The following is a 21944-nucleotide window of genomic DNA, read 5'->3' as shown; positions in this document are numbered from 1 at the left end:
ATTTGTCACATGCACCAAATACAACAGATGTAGACCTTACAGTGAAATGCTAACCTGTGCCCCCGCATATTGACTCTGTACCGGTACTTACTGTATATAGCCTCGCTACAGTTATTTGAATGCTGCTCTTTTAATTATTTTTAAATGTTTTACTTATTTTTTTACTTCACTTTTTTCTTAAACAATCTCAGTTGCTCTCCACACTTTCCTCACCCACCTAGATAAGAGGAATACCTATGTGAGAACTCTGTTCATTGACTACAGCTCAGAGTTCAACACCATTGTCCCCTCTAAGTTTGTCACCAAGCTTAGGATTCTGGGTCTGAACACCTCCCTTGCAACTGGATCCTGTACTTCCTAACTGGCTGACCCCATGTGGTGAGGGTAGGCAACATCCCCTCTGCCACGCTGACCCTCAACACAGGGGCCCCACAGGGTTGTGTGCTTAGTCCTCTCCTGTACTCCCTGTTCACCCACGACTGTGTTGCCACGCACTACTCCAACACCATCAAGTTTGCTGACGACACGACAGTGGTAGGCCTGATCAAAGGCGACGATGAGTCAGCCTACATGGAGGAGGTCAGTGACCTGGTAGTGTGGTGCCAGAGCAACAATCTCTCCCTTAAAGTCAGTAAGACCAAGGAGCTGAACGTGGACTACAGGAAACAGGGGGAACGAGCACACCCCCATCCACATCAATGGGGCTGCAGTAGAGCAGGTCGAGAGCTTCAAGTTCCTCGGTGTCCAAATCACTAGACTTTAAATGGTCCAAACACACGCACACAGTCGTGAAGAAGGCGTGACGGCGGCTCTTCCCCCTCAGGAGGAAAGTTTGGCCCTCAAACCCTCAAAGTTCTACAGCTGTACCATAGAGAGCATTTTGACTGGCTGCATCACTGCCTGGTATGGCAATAGCACTGCCCTTGATCACATGGCGCTACACAGGGTCGTGCAGACAGCCCAGTACATCACTGGGGCCGAGGTCCCTGCTATCCAGGACATCTATATCAGGCGGTGTAGTAGGAAGACCTGTAAAATCTGCTATCAAAATGGCTACGCAGACTTTCTGAGTTCATCTTGTATCTTTATTGACTTTTTATTTATGCACTGTCTCTGTGCACACTCACAGCCCCCCCCCCCCCCCCCCCACACACACTCCATAATGTATCTCATTCCTCATCATTTGAATATCTCTGGTACTTGTAATGTTTTTTTAAAGTTGTATTTAGATATTAATGCATTTGATTCATCCACTGTCTTAATGATGGATGGTCATTTGATTTCCAGTCAATAATTTTTTCCCCCAAACGATTGTTGAGAGAAATACGGTCGAACCCATTGGGTATCTCATCACACCCTCATATGCCATATCTTGAAATATGCACATACTGGATGCATGTTTTGGAATATTTTTTATTCTATACAGGCTTCCTTATTTTCACTCTGTCAGTATTGTGGAGTAACTGCAATGTGGTTGGTCCATCCTCAGTTTTCTCCAATCACAGCCATTAAACTCTAACTGTTTTAAAGTCACCAGTGGCCTCATGGTGAATACCCTGAGTGGTTTCCTTCCTCTCTGGCAACTAAGTTACAAAGGACACCTGTATCTTTGCAGTGACTGGGTGTAAGGGGCTAGGCATCCCGCTAGCGGCACAACTTCCAGTGAAACTGGAGGGCGCGCACTTCAAATAAATAATCATAAAAATCATGGATATTAAACATTTAGGTACATATGTGTCTTCTATCGGTTGAAAGCTTCAATTCTTGTTAATCTAACTGCACTCTCCGATTTACAGTAGCTATTACAGCGAAAGCATGCCATGCGATTGTTTGAGGACGGCGCCCCACATCAAAATATTTTTTCACCAGCACAGGTTTCATAAATTCACAAATAGCGAATAAATATTCACTTACTTTCTGAAAATCTTCCTCTGATTTGTCATCCAAAGGGTCCCAGCTATAACATGTAGTGTCGTTTTGTTAGATAAAATCCTTCTTTATATCCCAAAAAGTCAGTTTAGTTGGCTCCATCAATTTGAGTAATCCACTCGTTCAACATGCAGAGAAAGGAATCCGAAAATCCACCCCTAAACTTTTTTTCAATAAGTCAAAATAAGTTTCTATTTACCCCTCAGATACGCTAAAATGTAATCAAACTATAATATTTCTTACGGAAAGAAGTATGTTCAATAGGAAACCGATTTTATCAGGTGCGTCCTGTCTTCATGGCGCGCAAACACGAATTTCCAAGACTATGTCCCTGTACTAAAACTGATATTTCTTCTTCATTTTTTAAGTTACAAGCCTGACACCTTGAACATAGACTACTGACACTATGTGGAAGCCATAGGAATTGCATCCAGGGAGCTAATTTTCTAAATGATCTCGTACTTGCCATTCTAAGAGGATGGTCTCTCAAAACAAAGACATTTCTGGTTGGTTTTTCTTTGGATTTTCTCCTACCATATCTATTGTGTTGTATTCTCCTACATTATTTTTTACATTTCTACAAACTTCAAAGTGTTTTCTTTCCAATGGTACCAATTATATGCATATCCTGGCTTCAGGGCCTGAGCAACAGGCAGTTTACTTTGGGCACATCATTCAGGTGGAAATTGAGAAAAAAGGTGCCTAGCCCTAAGAAGTTTTAATTTGAAGTGACAAAGTGTAATTCAGCATGCAACTATAACTTCAGCATGCTCAAAGGGATATTCAATATCTGCTTTCTTATTTTTACCCATCGACAATAGGTTCCCTTCTTTGCGAGGCATTGGAAAGCCTCCCTGGTCTTTGTGGTTGAAACTGTGTTTTGAAATTCACTGCTCAACCGAACCTTACAGACAATTGTATGTGTGGGGTACAGAGATGGGGTAGTTATTCAAAAATCATGTTAAACACTATTATTGAGCACAGAGTTTGTCCATGCAACTTATGTGACTTGTTAAGGACATTTTTACTCCTGAACTTATTTAGGCTTGCCATAACAAAGGGGTTGAATACCTATTGACTCAAGACATTTCAGCTTTTAATTTTTATTCATTTGTAAAAATGTCTAAAAACATTATGGGCCATTTACACAATCTCAATTTAATCAATTTCAGGCCGTAACACAACAAAATGTGGAAAAAGTCAAGGGGTGTGAATACTTTCTGAAAGCACAGTATATGATGATAAAATAGTGTATGTGTTGCAAGTGATCTATCACCTATTTCCCCAGTATTTTCTTCACATATTCCAGTAGACTGTCCTGCATGCTCTCACTATGGAGGATCTGCTTGGGAACAGTCTTTACCATCCAACCCTGTAGGAGGGAGAGAGGCAAGTGGCATGGTTTCAGTGATGGCTCTGACTATACACTGTAAATACTTCTCCTTTCCAAATCTGTAAATGTTCTCATGTGTTTTACCAGTACTGTGTGACAGATGCTGCCGTAGGTCTTGTCCCCGGCTAGGAGGTACTCCAGGGACGACCTGACAAAGTCCTCCGCTGTCAGGGTCACCATGTTGGGCTTCTGGTAGCCCGTCATGGGGGTGGACACGCCAAATGGAGCCACTGCCTGTGACACAGAGATACAGGAAAGATAAATAGAGTAAATCAGACAAATAGAGCAGACAAAGTCAGAGGTCAGTTCCATTTCAATTCAGTCAAGTGGGGAAGTGAATTCAACTTCCAATTGAAAAGTGCCATTTATTTCCCTTGAGTACTTTTTTAAATGATTGATTTAGCTAGAATTTCAATTCACCTGCTAAACTGACGGAATTTCTATAGAATTCACCCCAGCTCTGATAGCAGATCCCCAGTACACAGTCAGTGCACATACGGATCATTTGAGCACCCTTCCCCCATTCATATGAATGTAAAATAGATGCATGCACACTGATGCTTAGATGTATCACTGCACCTGTATCATGACTCCTTTAGCTTTATATTCAGCCTGCAGACCTTGAGAGAACCTCTCCACAAACACCTGGACAAAGACCGCCACATAGAAACGTTGAAATCACTTTGGAATTAGTAGTTTGTGTAACAAATAATCAGAATAATTTTTCAACAACTTACTGATCATCCTGTACTTAAATTAAGCTAAGTGAAGCGATTTCAAAGTGAAAGACAGAGCAGATCTGTACTAGCCTTTGATGCGCAGTACATTGTGTATATGGGGGAAGGAACACTGGCCACACCAGAGGAGATGTTCACGATCATTCCCTTCCCCCTGTGAGAGAATATACATCCAAATACATGGCTCTGGTCAGGACTACTCAAGTTCTACTCCTAACATTCATCAACATATGTTCATCAAGCAATTAACAGACAATTTCAGTAAACTGGACTTTTGATTAATTGACAGTGTGAATTCTCAATATTATATTGAGGAAAACCTCTCTCCAAAAACACCTCATCTCCATCCCTGGCAGGACTATTTGGCACATCTGTGGGATAAAGTATAAGACAAGTCAGTTAAAAACAAGAAGACACCTAAAGCGATACCCATAGACTTCCACTCATTGCGCTAACGCTACTTAGCATTGGCCCGCGAAACAACCTATAACTTCCCTCATACAGGACACAGAGACATAAAAATGGTATCCAAGAGTTCATCTGACTCTGGGGAAGTAGATAAAGGGCGTCATTGCCAACATCCTGAGGTATACCTTTTAAGCATAAACACCTGATGTAATTCAATAGCAGTAGGTCTACCCACCTTGACCAAGGCTTTCACATTGCAGTTGATCACTTTAGTAATTTTCTGGAAGGAAAACAAATACAATAATGAAGTGTGTTTCCCTTTCTTTGTCTTCCGTCTCCCACCAGGTAACATCAATGTAGGTGAGAGGACATGTGAGGTACGAGGTCAGGCTAATAGATAACCAATAGTGTCTGTCTCCTCTCACCTGTTCCAGGTCTTTAGTCTGCAGGAACTTGCAGGGAATATGACTGGGTAGAATCCCCACGTTATTCACTGTGTGGATTGGATAAGATGTTAACTTTCATTGGCATTAGGTAGACCATTTTTGGAGATCATTATTTCTCCTTGTCTTATTTATAATACTATACTTAAGCAATAAGTCCCGAGGAGGTGTGGTATATGGCCAATGTACCACGGCTTAGGGCTGTTCTGAACGCACAACGCAACACGGAGTACCTGGATACAGCCGTTAGCTGTGGTATATTGGCCATATACCACAAACCCGTATTGTGCCTTATTGCTATTAAAAACTTGTTACCAACGTAATTAGAACCTTAAAAATATAGATATTTTTTGTCATAGCCGTGGAATATAGTCTGATATACCATGACTTTCAGCCAATCATCATTCAGAGCTCAAACCACCCCGTTTATAATCTAATTTTTAACATTTCCAATGAATACGACTGAATGACACGACTTACTGCACTTACAAAAATCTGAAAACCACGTACCTAATACACCAATATTTAAGCCTTTCAGCTTCTCCTCAATGCACTCGTATATGTCATCCTCAGTGAAGTCGGCTACGATCACTTTCACTTTCTGACCCGTGGTTTCTTCTGTGAAAGAGCAATGTCACGGAATGAAGATCAATAGATACATTATTGATCCCATTGACCTAACATCTAAACAGTCCCCAATGACAATGTTGCTCATCCCAGAAGAAGAAGAAGGATGTTAGTTCCTCCCACCTATCTCCAGTGCCACCCGATCCAGTTTGTCCTTGGTTCTGCTCAGGATCACCACGTTCAGCCCACGTCCTGCCAGCTGCACAAGTGGGATTGAACCACAGGAGTTAGTGATGGAACGTCAGGTAGGATTGAACCACAGGAGTTAGTGATGGAACGTCAGGTAGGATTGAACCACAGGAGTTAGTGATGGACAGACAGGTAGGGTTGAACCACAGGAGTTAGTGATGGACAGACAGGTAGGGTTGAACCACAGGAGTTAGTGATGGAACGTCAGGTAGGATTGAACCACAGGAGTTAGTGATGGACAGACAGGTAGGGTTGAACCACAGGAGTTAGTGATGGACAGACAGGTAGGGTTGAACCACAGGAGTTAGTGATGGAATGACAGGTAGGGTTGAACCACAGGAGTTAGTGATGGACAGACAGGTAGGGTTGAACCACAGGAGTTAGTGATGGAATGACAGGTAGGATTGAACCACAGGAGTTAGTGATGGACAGACAGGTAGGGTTGAACCACAGGAGTTAGTGATGGACAGACAGGTAGGGTTGAACCACAGGAGTTAGTGATGGACAGACAGGTAGGGTTGAACCACAGGAGTTAGTGATGGAACGTCAGGTAGGATTGAACCACAGGAGTTAGTGATAGAATGACAGGTAGGATTGAACCACAGGAGTTAGTGATGGACAGACAGGTAGGGTTGAACCACAGGAGTTAGTGATGGACAGACAGGTAGGGTTGAACCACAGGAGTTAGTGATGGACAGTCAGGTAGGGTTGAACCACAGGAGTTAGTGATGGACAGACAGGTAGGGTTGAACCACAGGAGTTAGTGATGGACAGACAGGTAGGGTTGAACCACAGGAGTTAGTGATGGAACGTCAGGTAGGATTGAACCACAGGAGTTAGTGATGGACAGACAGGTAGGGTTGAACCACAGGAGTTAGTGATGGACAGACAGGTAGGGTTGAACCACAGGAGTTAGTGATGGACAGACAGGTAGGGTTGAACCACGGGAGTTAGTGATGGTAAGACAGGTAGCATTGAACCGTAGGAGATAGTGATGGACAGGTGGGATGTCACAGGCATATTCAGAAACAACAATGGGAACTTACTTCAAAGGCATATGCCCCCCCTATTCCGTCTGACCCACCAGTGACCACTGCAACAGAGGAAGATGGGATAGGATGTGACTGGAAAATCTCTTTCCACATAGCTGATAGAAGTAACCAGGCAGTAACATTTCCCACCACTACAGGCTTCATTCACTACAGCATGGGTGTACTGCTCCACTTAGAACTTCCCTTTCCTCTTCCCTCTCCTCTCCTGCAGACAATAAAAATAGGAATTTTCTTCTGTGTTTGTTTGCATATGCTATCTTGTCCTGACACAGTGTACTCATATACATACAGTGTGTTCCTCAGTTCTGATAAAAGGACCGCAAGGACAGAGAACCAACAGGAGATCAGTCTCTGTGTGTTTAATTTGACCTTTGTCCTGATGAGTCTGATTTCTGTTCACGCACACACACGCAGTATGTCCTCATTCTAGAACTGTGTGTGTTTTATACACTGTCAGATGTTTGACATTATACAATGGGTGGGTCTAATCCTGAATGCTGATTGGTTAAAACTGCATTCCAGCTGGCGTCTATTCCACAAGTTACCACCGGGTAAATCTACAACGTTAAATGCCTATTTACTCTGTTCCATCTGACTGCGCAATCCACTGTCTCATCAGCCCAGCCAGGCACCTTATAAACTTGATCTCCACTATAAAAAAAATCTAGACATTATCTCACATTTCTTTTCGACTAACATTTAGTTTTCAACAGCGGAGATTCCTTGCTTTCTGTCTCTCTGACACTTAATAAAACATTGTTTCAATATTTAAATTCGATCTCCAGCTGTCCCATAGTAATGAACATGTCGGGGTTGGGACGAGAGAGGCAGGCAGAGTTTCTCAGCCAGTCGAAATCATGAATCAGCTGGCATCATTTTTCTGGATATTTACAAAGAAATGTCAATTGAAAAAAGATCAAACGAAACGAAGTGTAGCTAGTTTGCAGTCTTTCCAGCTTCAGTATGAGGTTATTGTGTTAGCTGTGTTGTTGGCTAGTTCCTCTGAACAACAGTGTCCTAATGAGAGAGCACAGGCGAAATCGTGCTTCATTAGCACATTGTTATGGATGTATCCCAAAAAATGTCACTAGAAAACAGCTTAAAATATTATTCTGGCAGCACGGTTTGACGTGTCTGTAAATTAGCCATAGTTGGCTATCTACCAAAGCAAGGGATAAGAACGTTGTCAGCCAGTATGGCAATGGAACATTTAGAATGAACGTCTGGGTTGCGTCCATAGATACAGAACAAAAAGATTGAACAACTGGGTCGCATCTCTGGCAACCGAACCGATAGAACAAACGACCAGCTGGCTTGGGTAGCAACCCTAGATTTGTGTCGGAAATATATATATTTGGAAATATTAAATAGTATGGATAAAATAATCAAAATATTGGTAACCCGTTGTATAAATGTGATAATGCCCTCGAAGCCGGTGTTTGGTGAATATATTGGCACGGTTTGCCGGCCCGAGACTAAGTTTTGCCAGCTTCTCAGGCATTATCACTTAAGTAGAACTAACTCCAGATAGAATTCAGGGTGAATTGTATTGGGCAACTAAGCAAAACACTACAATTTCAGATTTGGACTATTCATTTTTATACAGTGTCATAAGAATGTCAAAAGAGATACATTACTTTCATAAACTGCAGAATTAATTTGGAGAGTTTTCAATATTGCTGCGGTATTTGCAGTCCAGTGTTTATTTCTCTGTGGTCCCAGTAACAAACTCATCCATACTTTCTGACCATGAGGCAGTGCCTGGCTTGAAGAGCGAACAAAAACTAAAAATGTTTGTCTTCACCATGCCTTGGTAAACCAACAGGGCAGAAGAATCTTGTTGTTTGTGTTTGACTAATGCAATTCACTAATTGTATATGCTTGGGAACACACACATACAGTGATAGTGAACATAAAAGTTCAGAATAACAACTCCAGCCTTCGAGAACCTTCGAACCAAACTCTACCAAAGAAGCCCTGGTATGTTCCACTCTGAGGGGAAGGGAGGGATGTTAAGGGAGCATTGGTTATTGACCTTAATATAACAAAGGCAGCAGTATCTTAACGGATACCCAAGCTAGCCTGCGTGTCTTTCTCCCTCAGTAGCTAGCTGAAGTATATCCAGTCTCCTCTGAATGTACAATGTCAGACTGTCTGTTTTCCTCCTCTTGACTCCTGTCTTCTCCTGCATTGCTTCAGGGCAGAGAGATGAAGCAAGAACAGACACAAAGCACATCTTGACACACCAGAAGAGGAAGAATTAGAAACAACACGGTATGGGACACTGAAGGCTACACAAACACAAACACACACAACACAAAGACACACACTGAAGGCTACACAAACACACACAACACAAAGACACACACTGAAGGCTACACAAGCACACGCATACACACAGACACAGACTGAAGGCTACACAAACACACACGCACACACTCTAACCAAACATGTCACGAACACTCAAAAAGGCTTGATAGTTAAAGGAAACAGAGAAAGAGAAAACAAACGTATGTTCATTTGATTTCAAATGAGCTTGAGAGACTCTTCCAGGTTAAGGGGAAGGAAGAGGATAATACGCTCCAGAACATACTGTTCTATTTGCTTTTTTCCCCCCTGCGCTGGATTGGAATTGAATAGAAGCAGAGCTTGGGAAAAGGGAGGTGGTCAGGCTACGTATTGTTGGTCCTTTATGGGGAAAGAGAACACCACAGTTTATAGCACTGTGGGAGGCAGAACACACTCAAAGGAGGAGAAGAGGACCCAGTAACACCAGTTGACTGCTCCCTCAGGACCACAGGACTAGTTGTGTGTGTCCCTGTGTGTTTCAGTTTGTGTGTGGGCGTGTATGTATTTTGATTGCGTAGCTCTCAGTGTCCCATACCGTGTGGTATAATATTAGGTCAGTCAGTATATGATCTTTTAGGAAACTGCCTCGGAGACTTTCAGCCACTCCCATAGAGGGCCTGATAAGTCTGACTATATAAGTCTGACTATATAAGTCTGACTATATAAGTCTGACTATATACACTGCCTTCAGAAAGTATTCACATCCTTTCCACATTTTGTTGTGTTACAGCCTGATTTTAAAAAATTGATTACATTTAGATCACTGGCCTACACACAATACCCATGATGTCAAAGTGAAATTATGTTTTTCAAAATCAATCAAAAATGAAAGCTGAAATATCTTGAATCAATAAGTATACAACCCTTTTGTTATGACAAGCCTAAATATATTCAGTAGTAAAAATTTGCTTAACAAGTCACATAATACGTTTCATTGACTCACTGTGTGCAATAGTGTTTAATATGATTTTGGTGTTTAACATCATTTTAAAATGATCTCATCTACAGTTGAAGTTGGAAGTTTACATACACCTTAGCCAAATACATTTAAACTCAGTTTTTCACAATTCCTGACATTTAATCCTAGTAAAAAGTCCCTGTTTTAGGTCAGTTAGGATCACCACCTTATTTAAAGAATGTGAAATGTCAGAATAATAGTAGAGAGAATGATTTATTTCAGCTTTTATTTCTTTCATCACATTCCCAGTTGGTCAGAAGTTTACATACACTCAATTAGTATTTGGTAGCATTGCCTTTCAATTGTTTAACTTGGGTCAAACGCTTCGGGTAGCCTTCCACAAGCTTCTCACAATAAGTTGGGTGAAATTTGGCCCCTTCCTCCTGACAGAGCTGATGTAACTGAGTCAGGTTTGTAGGCCTCCTTGTTCGCACCCGCTATTTCAGTTCTGCCCACAAATCTTCTATAGGATGAGGTCAGGGCTTTGTGATGGCCACTCCAATACCTTGACTTTGTTGTCCTTAAGCCATTTTGCACAACTTTGGAAGTATGCTTGGGGTCATTGTCCATTTGGAAGACCCATTTGCGACCAAGCTTTAACTTCCTGACTGATGTCTTGAGATGTTGCTTCAAAATATCCACATAATTTTCTTCCCTCATGATGCCATCTATTTTGTGAAGTGCATCAGTCCCTCCTGCAGCAAAGCACCCCCACAACATGATGCTGCCACCCCCGTGCTTCATGGTTGGGATGGTGTTCTTCGGCTTTCAAGCCTCCCCCTTTCTCCTCCAAACATAATGATGGTCATTATGGCCAAACAGTTCTATTTTTGTTTCATCTGACCAGAGAATGATTCTCCAAAAAGTATCATCTTTGTCCCCATGTGCAATTACAAACTGTAGTCTGGCTTTTTTATGGCGGTTTTGGAGCAGTGGCCTCTTCCTTGCTGAGCGGCCTTTCAGGTTATGTTGATATAGGACTCATTTTACTTTGGATATAGATACTTTTGTACCTGTTTCCTTCAGCATCTTCACAGGGTCCTTTGGTGCGAAAAGTGTAAATCAATCCCAGAACAACAGCAAAGTACGTTCATCTCTAGGAGACAGAAGGAGTTGTCACGATTGTTATAAGGAGTGGACCAAGATGCAGCGTGGTATGTTTCCTACCCTATTATTTGGAAGAGAAACTTAAAGAACAAAAACAATAAAGTGAACAAACGAAACGTGAAGCTCAGCGTAGTGCTCACAGGCAACTATACCTAGACAAGATCCCACAAAGCACAATGGGGAAATGGCTACCTAAATTTGATCCCCAATCAGAGACAACAATAAACAGCTGCCTCTGATTGGGAACCATACCAGGCCAACATAGACATAATTCCCCTGATAACCCACCCATAATCACACCCCGACCTAACCAACATAGAGAATAAACAGCTCTCTATGGTCGGGGCGTGACAGTACCCCCCCCCCCCCCCCCCCCCCCAAAGGTGCGGACTCCGACCGCAAAACCTGACTCAATAGGGGAGGTTCCGGGTGGGCATCTACCGTCGGGGGCGGCTCCGGTACGGGGGCGAAGTACCCACTCCGCTCGTGGATTCATCGGAGGAACCGGACCGTGGCTCGTCACCGGAAGAACCGGACCGTGAGTCGTCGCCGGATGAACCGGACCATGGGTCGTCGCCGGAGGAACCGGACCGTGAATCGTCGCCAGATGCTCTGGACTGGGAACTGTCGCCAGAAGCTCTGGACTGGGAACTGTCGCTGGAAGCTCTGGACTGGGAACTGTCGCAAGAAGCTCTGGACTGGGAACTGTCGCCGGAAGCTCTGGACTGGGAACTGTCACCGGAAGCTTGGTGCGTGGGGCCGGCACTGGTGGTACTGGGCTGGTGACACGCACCTCAGGACGAGCGCGAGGAGCAGGCACAGGACGTACTGGACTGTGGAGGCACACTTGAGGCCTGATGCGTGGGACCGGTACAGATGGCACCGGGCTGATGACACGCACCTCAGGGCGAGTGCGGGGAGGAGGCACAGGACGTACTGGACTGTGGAGGCGCACTGGAGGCCTGATGCGTGGGACCGATACAGGTGGCACTGGGCTGATGACACGCACCTCAGGGCGAGTGCAGGGAGGAGGCACAGGACACACTGAGCTGTGAAGGCGCATTGGAGACACAGTACGTATGGCCGGCACAGGATATCCTGGACCGAGGAGGCGTACTGGAGACCAGGAGCGCTGAGCCGGCACAACCGTCCTGGCTGGATGCTTACTTTCGCATGGCAAGTGCGAGGAGCTGGCACAGAACGCACCGGGCTGTGGATGCGCACTGGAGACACATTGCGTATCTCCGCAAAACAGGGGGCCTGACTGGTCCCACGCTCCTCACTGCGACTGTCTTGCTCCAGACACCAAACCATCCACTCTACCTCATCACTCCCCACAACTATCTCACAATACTCCTCGCTCAGTCTATCCCAATATTCCTCTTCGCTCTCAGACTCGCCCCTCGGCTTCGCCGACCAACCCGTGTGCCCCCCCCCCCCAATCAAGTTTTGGGGGCTGCCTTTCGGGCTTCCGTCGTGGTCGTGAACTTCGGAGTCACCGTTGATCCTCCTTTCTCTCCCGGGCCCAGGATGTCTGCTCCTTCTGGCCATGCTGCTTGGTCCTTTGGTGGTGGGATCTTCTGTCACGATCGTTATAAGGAGAGGACCAAGATGCAGCGTGGTATGTTTCCATCCTTTTATTTGGAAGAGAAACTTAAAGAACAAAAACAATAAAGCGAACAAACGAAACGTGAAGCTCAGAGTAGTGGTCACAGGCAACTATACCTAGACAAGATCCCACAAAGCACAATGGGAAAATGGCTACCTAAATATGATCCCCAATCAGAGACAACGATAAACAGCTGCCTCTGATTGGGAACCATACCAGGCCAACATAGACATATAATTCCCCTAGATAACCCACCCTTAATCAAACCCCGACCTAACCAACATAGAGAATAAACATGGTCAGGGCGTGACACGAGTCTCCTTCCTGAGTGATATGAGGGCTGCGTGGTCCCATGGTGTTTATACTTTCGTACTATTGTTTGTACAGATGAACGTGGTACCTTCAGGTGTTTGGAAATTGCTCCCAAGGATGAACCAGACTTGTGGAGGTCTACAATTTTTTTTCTGAGGTCTTAGCTGATTTCTTTTGATTTTCCCATGATGTCAAGCAAATAGGCACTGATTTTGAATGTAGGCCTTGAAATACATCCACAGGTACACCTCCAATTGACTCAAATTTGGTCAATTAGCCTATCAGAAGCTTCGAAAGCCATGATATCATTTTCTGGAATTTTCCAAGCTGTTTAAAGGCACAGTCAACTTAGTGTATGTAAACTTCTGACCCACTGGAATTGTGATACAGTGAGTTATATGAGAAATAATCTGTCTATAAACAAATGTTGGAAAAATTACTTGTGTCATGGACAAAGAAGATGTCCTAACTGACTTGCCAAAACTATAGTTTGTTAACAAGAAATTTGTGGAGTGGTTGAAAAACGAGTTTTAATGACTCCAACCTAAGTGTATGTAAAATTCCGACTTCAACTGTGTCAGATATGGGCAGAAAGCTTAAATTCTTGTTAATCTAACTTCACTGTCCAATTTACAGTAGCTATTACAGTGAACGATTACCATGCTATTGTTTGAGGAGAGTGTACAATTACTCCACAATACAAACCTAATTGACAGAGTGAAAAGAAGGAAGCCTGTACAGACTATACATATTAAAAAACATGCACTAAAGTAATACTGCAAAACATGTGGCAAAGAAATTAACTTTTAAATTAAGCGTTATGTTTGGGGAAATACAACACAACACATCACTAAGTACCACTGTACGCTTGAAATATATGGCAAGACTTGAAAATGGCTGTCAAGCAATGATCAACAACCAACCTGACAGAGCATGAAGAATTTAAAAAATAATCATGTTAAATATTGTACAATCCAGGTGTGCAAAACTCTTAGAGATTTACCCAGAAAAACTCACAGCTGTAATCTCTGCCAAATGTTATTCTAACATGTATTGACTCACAGGGTTGAACACTTATCTAATCAAGATAGTGTTTTATTATTAATATTTATTTTTACAAATGTTAGATTTTTTCTTCCACTTTGACATTACAGAGTAGTTTGTGTAGATTGTTGACAAAAAATTACAATTAAATCCATTTTAATCCCACTTTGTAACACAACAAAATGTTGAAAAATAGAAAAGGGTGTGAAAACGTTCTGAAGGCACTGTAAGTCTGACTATGTAAGTCTAAAAGGAAAAGTGGTGCGTGCATATGTATTCACCCCCTTTGCTATGAAACCCCTACATAAGATCGAGTGCAACCAATTACCTTCAGAAGTCACATAATTAGTTAAATAAAGTCCACCTGTGTGCAATCTAAGTGTCACAGGATCTGTCAGATGATCTCAGTATATATACACCTGTTCTGAAAGGCCCCAGAGTCTGCAACACCACTAAGCAAGGGGCACCACCAGGCAAGTGACACAATGAAGACCAAGGAGCTCTCCAAACAGGTCAAGGACGAAGTTGTGGAGAAGTACAGATCAGGGTTGGGTTATAAAAAAATATATCCGAAACTTTGAACATCCCACGGAGCACCATTAAATCCATTATTTAAAAATTGAAAGAATATGGCACCATAACAAACCTGCCAGGAGAGGGCCGCCCTCCAAAACTCACAGACCAGGCAAGGAGGGCATTAATCAGAGAGGTAACAAAGAGACCAAAGATAACCCTGAAGGAGATGCAAAGTCCCACAGCGGAGATTGTAGTATCTGTCCATAGGACCACTTTAAGCTGTACACTCCACAGAGCTGGGCTCTAGGAAAGAGTGGCAAGAAAAAAGCCATTGCTTAAAGAGAAAAACAAGCAAACACGTTTAGTGTTTGCCAAAAGGCATGTGGGAGACTCCCCCAAACATATGGAAGAAGGTACTCTGGTCAGATGAGACTAAAATTGAGCTTTTTGGCCATCAACGAAAACTCTGTCTGGTGCAAAACCAACCCCTCTCATCACCCCGAGAACACCATCCCCACAGTGAAGCATGGTGGTGGCAGCATCGGCATCTCAATCCAATTGAGAATCTGTGGTAAGATTGCTGTACACCAGCAGAACCAATCCAACTTGAAGGAGCTGGAGCAGTTTTGCCTTAAAGAATGGGTAAAAATCCTAGCAGTTAGATGTGCCAAGCTTAAAGAGACATACCCCAAGAGACTTGCAGCTGTAATTGCTGCAAAATATGGTTCTACAGAGTATTGACTTTAGGGGGGTGAATAGTTATGCACGCTCAAGTTTTCTGTTTTTTTGTGTTATTTCTTCTTTGTTTCACAATAAAAAATATTTTGCATCTTCAAAGTGGTATGCATGTTGTGTAAATCAAATGATACAAACCCCCCAAAAATCGGTTTTATTTCCAGTTTGTAAGGCAACAAAATAGGAAAAATGCCAAGGGGGTGAATACTTTTGCAAGTCACTGTAACTCAGTTCTAAATCAGTCCCTGATTTGCAGTGGAACTGCTTTGAGGTCCAGAGTTGAGTTTGAGGGCTATGGGGTCTAAGAAAGCAAAATACCCATACATTATATACACTTAGTTTAGGTGTGAAGCATGGAAACAGTGTTCAAATATCATGCTTTCCTTTCCTGGACTATCAATGATGTCAGCCAGTCCAATAATATTACCAGATAATACAATGTGTCAACATGACATCAATGTGACATTAAAATGGCGTTGATACCTGTGTCATGACATTGATAGTTATGGCATGACTGACAGTTATGGCATGACATTGATAGTTGTGTTAAAAACAACTTTAATTCACTCACCAAAACTCCCCTCTATTCTTTAAAGGGACAATCAGCAGTAGAAACAACAACAAAGCGTAATCCCCGCCCCCTGTTTCAGTAAAAAGCTGATGGAACAAATCAAAATCAAATCAAATCAAATTTTATTAGTCACATGCGCCAAATAAAACAGTGAAGAAACCTTACACCTTACAGCTGACCTTACAGCTGGAGAAATGTAACCACTCTCAAATTCATAGACAGAGCTATGGATGCAAGGACTGACCATCCATGATATCAACATTTTAGCTTTAACCATGTTTTGAGGCTATATAGTGTTTGTTTATGTTTACTTTGTTTACAAACGTTGGATTATAAAAAGCATATCTTTTAGGTTCTGATGGGGTTTGACCGTTGAACTAAACTCATGAGGCATTTAGAAGTTATATTCTTCAAGAATCAATGGGTGCATATTATTAATTTATAATATAAGTCCAAAAATTGATACAGCACCTGCTGATTGCCCCTTTAAAATCTCCTAAGTGAACCACTGGGCTGTGAATGACCTTACAGAGTGTTCCCCAGGCACCCAGACATTTAAAGATCTGGGGGAAAAATTAATGGGTTTAATCTGGGTCCAGATGGAACTCGTTGTCCTTCAGTATAATTTGCACAGTGAGATCACACTGTGACCACAAGATGCCACACTTCTTTACATCCAGTGCAATACCTTAGAGCCAGCTAGTCAGAGGTTTGATGCCACAAGGTGTTACAGGGAAAGGCATTCAAGTATAACATTTTCATATAAATGTTTAACCACTTCATAAGACATTACTTCCAGATGATCCTTCCAAATGACTTACTTTCGCCTCCAATGGCAATATTCAGTGAACACACACACACACACACACACACACACACACACACACACACACACACACACACACACACACACACACACACACACACACACACACACACACACACACACACACACACACACACACAAACAAACAGTCCCCACAAGTATAGTTAAACATGTCAACACACACACATAAACACACACTCAGAGCTCACCTGCCCACTCTCCCATGGATGTAAAGAAGGACTCTGGCTGCGGGAACCAAACTCTGGGATGAAACATCTTAGCGAAGCGGACCATTTTCACTCCATAAAATACAATGACTGCAGTGCCAAGAGAGACAAAAAACACCTCCATGAAATCCATAGCACACAGACTAGCCCTTTAGAACTGCCTGTCTGCCTGCCACAACAAACTCTGACTCAGTCTGCTTTGACCACACTACAGCTCCTCAGCCAGAAATACCCACTGGGGAATGACCGGGGAATAGCCAATCCATAGCCCCTCCTCCTCCACACACACACACACACACACACACACACACACACACACACACACACACACACACACACACACACACACACACACACACACACACACACACACACACACACAAGGCTACATAAACAAAACAAACAAACAAGCAAACAAACAAACAAACACACACACACACAGAGAAGGCCACACAAAAACATACACCAAATTAAATCCAATCAGATCAAGCTACAGCTTCCATTTCAGTGAAGGACAAAACAGAGAAGTTGTCAGATGTAGCCTCTACTTCTCTGTATCAAATTCAGAATGATTAATGACTTAATGTAGAAATGCTCTCATGCATTTCCTCACAGCTAAATCAAGACGACTTACTTTTGTAGTGTTTGAAAATACATACAGGCTTTCTTCAGAACAAGGAGATCGTTCCAGATTGACGTCGAAATTGGACGTCCTGAAGATGTCGGGAAATACCTTCAAAACCGGCCACTAGAGGTGAGAGGGAGCTCTATTGCCATAAAATAAGCTTGGGTTTTGCTAAGGTGTTGTGTACAGGGCTACTGAATGGCTGTAATTACATGAAATGGAACGATTCAAAACAGCAGGATGTTTTGGTGATTAAACCAATGTACTTATTATAGTTTACAGTAAACGTCTACGTAAATGTCTACAAACAAAATGGATGCACAATGAAAGGTTTTGAATGTAAAACTGTCTGCGTTACAAGTGTTACCAGTTTGGAGTTCTGTACTAAGAGTTTTGAAAATTCACCACATAGTTGTGAAAATAGTACCATAGCGATTAAAATAAACAGTATAGTGTAGTGTACAAGGCAATGCTGAAATACCTGGGTTGTATATAACAATATATTCCATTCATTATCTGAATTTCATTGATACACTGTAAGCTGATGAATTTCAAGCAGAGAGACAGGCGATACTGTATCAGTTGACAAGTCACATAGAAAAGGTGATCTTGTACAATGTTGCATATAAAAGGTATACAACACCTTGCTAAGTTTTTACAGTAGTCAACTGCTTTACAATACCCCTACTTCTGATTGTGTCTTATGTATGTACTGTATAAGGACAATAAAACTGTAAGGCTGACATATTTCTCAACTTGCTCACAACCTGCCATTGGACACTTTTTTTTTTTAAAGTCAAGTTATAGTCAAATACTGTATGGAAAATGATATTTCCCACATACTATTCTTTCCATTCAGCACTTTAAAAAGAACAGATTTGAAATGTGTATCTTTAATCTTTTGCTATTGTATTAAATGGTAGTTAAAATGACTAAATGGTGAGCCTATCATTATCTGGTGTATTGGTGACTAAACAAAATGTGCTCATGATATTTCACAGAAAACTTTGATTTTACATGAATGACTCAGGTGTGAAAGATGTGTGCACAATTAAAAGTTCTGAACATAAGATAGGGGCATTACAAGTGTTATCACCTTAGAGTTGTTTTACTTGAATACTGTACATCTGAAAAATGTGCCAAAGTGATTGAAAAAAACTGTTAGGGAAATGTGCAATACGTCTGGAAAGTAGAAACAAAAGGTATTTTATGTACTCAAATGTACTACTATGATGAGGACTTGTGATTTTACTTCACAGTAAGTTTTATACAAATCTGATATTGACAAGATCAGAGATGTGCTGTATGCAACAAATCAAATCAAAGTTTATTGGTCACGTACACAGATTAGCAGATGTTACAGCAGGTGCAGTGAAATGCTATTGTTTGTAGCTCCTACAGTGCAGTTATACAATATCAATACAATACCAATATGCAAATAATACAGAAAGTCCAAAACAGAAATACATCCCCATGAGTGTACCACCCTCCCTCAGGCAATGGATGAAGCATGCAATGATTTCAATCCAGACCAACAGTAAACAACTCTGTAACGTTTTACTGCAGCAGGCTGTAAATTATGGTTAATTCTGGGAACATTGCTGTTTTTCAAATGATACTGTAATTCATCCCCACAGAATAGTGTACTATACAGTATCTTTGGAGTTCCAAAAACCTTTTGACCACTAGTGGGTGCATTGCATTGTTGTTTCTGGTACATTAACATATTTTGAGGTGTATACATTTGTTTTTATTAAAAATATTTTCCTTCGATATTATTTTCCCCTAACCCTATCACCCCTCCCCTAATTGGAGTAAAGTAATGGACAACAATACTTAGGGTTTTATATACTATATACATTTTATGGACATGGTATATTTTACATTAGTTATATTTTTTCTGTTCAGCTACCCTCAACCCCTCTCATCTATCTCTGAAAACCATCCAGTTTTGATTTCTAATTGCCATATCATTTTCAACTGTGCTGTGATGTTTCACAAAAGTTCTGAACCTTTCTATTCTCAAAGTGTCTAAGATTGTAAATTAATGATAAACATTTTTGCTGAGTATTATTATATTATTGATCGATTGACTATGACTTTTCAAATCACCCAGCTAAACATTGTTTCTTTACTTTCTTTAATTTTATTACATTGTGAAATATGTCTTCAATGATCACATCTCTGATCACACATGGGATAGAAATTATGGAAATTTGATGTTCAGTCAATTTTAATGGGTAGTGCAAATGTATTGCCTAATGTGAAAACAGTGTAATGTACAGTAATTTACAGTACTGCAGCATAATACATTCAAATAACAATTTTAAAACATGGATCTTAAATGTTTTGCTATTGGATTAACTGGTTTTTAAAATTACTAAATTGTTGTATTTTGGTGATTAAACCAACGGACTTATTATGTTTCACAGTAAACATATTTTGGATCCATGGTTGTGTGGTGAAAGATCTCTACAAACAAAATGAATGCACAATGAAAGGTTTTGAATGTAAAACTGGCTTCGTTACAAGTGTTGCCAGTTTGGAGTTCTGAAAATTCACAACATACTTGTGAAAAAAAAACTAACATCTGGGAATAATCTATTCTGAGTAAAACATATGCAAACACACACACACCCAACATTCTCACACAGATTACATCACATGACAGCTGATTGTCAAATATTTTGATATTTTCTTGTGAACCTATTTAATCATGGGATAACGGTCAATATTGTGGCATTTTGTCACCCTCTACTGGACCACACAGTTCATAAAAAGGCACAGAGATCACAACAGCAGAGTATATGGTACGCACTTTCACCTCACCTTCGAGCAAAGTGTGGGAACTGGGGCTAGACAGTGGCATGATGTGCACATGAAAACTTACCCCTTTACCACAACTACAATGTCTGGTTGATTTTTAAAGGGGCATTCCAACAAAAAGGTTTAGTAAAGTACTATAGAATTGTAAGTGCGGGTAATGTTTTGTCATTGTGTCAAATCGGTATTTTTCACTTCCTCTAGATGTGGGCAGAGGAGTGTGTTCCGTCTTAGCTTCCTACATGCTCCACAACTCCCTGGCCTATAGGGCTGACTGGTCGTGCCTGTTCCTGGATGAGCCTCCCCCTGGAGACCACAGAGCAACAGTTCCATACAGGAAGACACCTAAGGATTCAGTATGAATCTCCCACTGCCAACTTCAATAAGATGACACAGGAAGTCGTGTTTATGTACCTGAGAGCTTATCCCCACCACCTGCTAGCTCTGTGGCATGCCCACTTCCCTGTCCCAACCCTTCTAAGACCGCGTTCTGCATGTGTGGCACTGTGACTGGACCCCACAGGTCACTTGCACTGTGAAAGCCCAAGGTGGATAGGGAGATGGTTGCCAGGCTGGAGCACCAGCAAAGTAGAAGTTGAGACTTGTTTAGTCTCATTGGTCAAACCCATGAAATCAGGAGGCAGAGACAGACGAATGCAAATATTTCACCTGTGAGGAACATACCTGTATCGCCTACTTGAATGTTCAAACAAAACAACCAGCACAGGTTAAATTACCATTTTTTAATAAAAAAAATCAAATCTTGAAGATAGAGCGCTTACAGTAAAATGCAAAAACTGTGATACAAAACACTGTCACATATTTAGATTTTTTTACTGAAAGTGCTATATGTTGAAAACTTTACTGCTGATGTATAATTTTGGGGAGCATATAACAGTGGACTAATGAACATTATACAATGTTTTTTGAGTGAACTATCACAAAAGTATGCTTGCTTCCCTGACAAGTGCATCATGGACTTGTTACTACTGTGTTGAGAAATGTTCCAGGAAAAGCACTTCTTCCATGTATATATTACTGAACAAAAAATGTCAAAGATTGTAAACATTCTGTGCAACAAATTTGAGAGATATAAGCATGAAAGTATGGAACATTTCTGGGATCTTGTATTTAAGATAATGAAACACGGGCCACTTTACATGTTGCATTTATTTCTTTGTATATATATATATATATACACTGAAAAATTTGCCATGGATCCTCAGATCCTCAAAAGGTTCTACAGCTGCACCATCAAGAGCATCCTGACTTGTTGCATCACTGCCTGGTATGGCAACTGCTCGGCAACCGACTGCAAGGCACTACAGAGGGTAGTGCAAACGGCCCAGTACATCACTGGGACCAAGCTTCCTGCCATCCACGACCTCTATACCAGGCGGCGTCAGAAGCACCTAAAAATTGCCAAAGACTCTAGCCACCCTAGTCAGACTGTTCTCTCTGCTA

The 21944-nt window shown here is 41.7% G+C and overlaps 1 protein-coding gene across 1 annotated transcript; it reads right to left on the bottom strand.

Annotated features, from left to right (window-relative positions):
• Window positions 1-3066: 3066 nt before the first annotated feature.
• LOC120063373 (testosterone 17-beta-dehydrogenase 3-like) lies at window positions 3067-17269 on the bottom strand. Its single transcript, XM_039013724.1, has 11 exons — window positions 17015-17269; window positions 6773-6819; window positions 5661-5736; window positions 5421-5528; window positions 4893-4960; window positions 4703-4747; window positions 4396-4430; window positions 4132-4213; window positions 3902-3967; window positions 3407-3556; window positions 3067-3301 (listed from the first exon to the last, which is right to left on the bottom strand). The coding sequence occupies exons 1-11, from the start codon at window positions 17163-17165 to the stop codon at window positions 3206-3208; spliced, it is 924 nt and encodes a 307-aa protein (XP_038869652.1). The 5' UTR covers window positions 17166-17269; the 3' UTR covers window positions 3067-3205.
• Between the last annotated feature and the right edge of the window lie 4675 nt (window positions 17270-21944).

The sequence above is a fragment of the Salvelinus namaycush genome, chromosome 18 (genome assembly GCF_016432855.1).
Source record: "Salvelinus namaycush isolate Seneca chromosome 18, SaNama_1.0, whole genome shotgun sequence".
Classification (NCBI taxonomy): Eukaryota; Metazoa; Chordata; class Actinopteri; order Salmoniformes; family Salmonidae; genus Salvelinus; species Salvelinus namaycush.
Note: the sequence above shows the minus strand (reverse complement) of the source record. Positions and strands in the feature narration are given on the sequence as shown.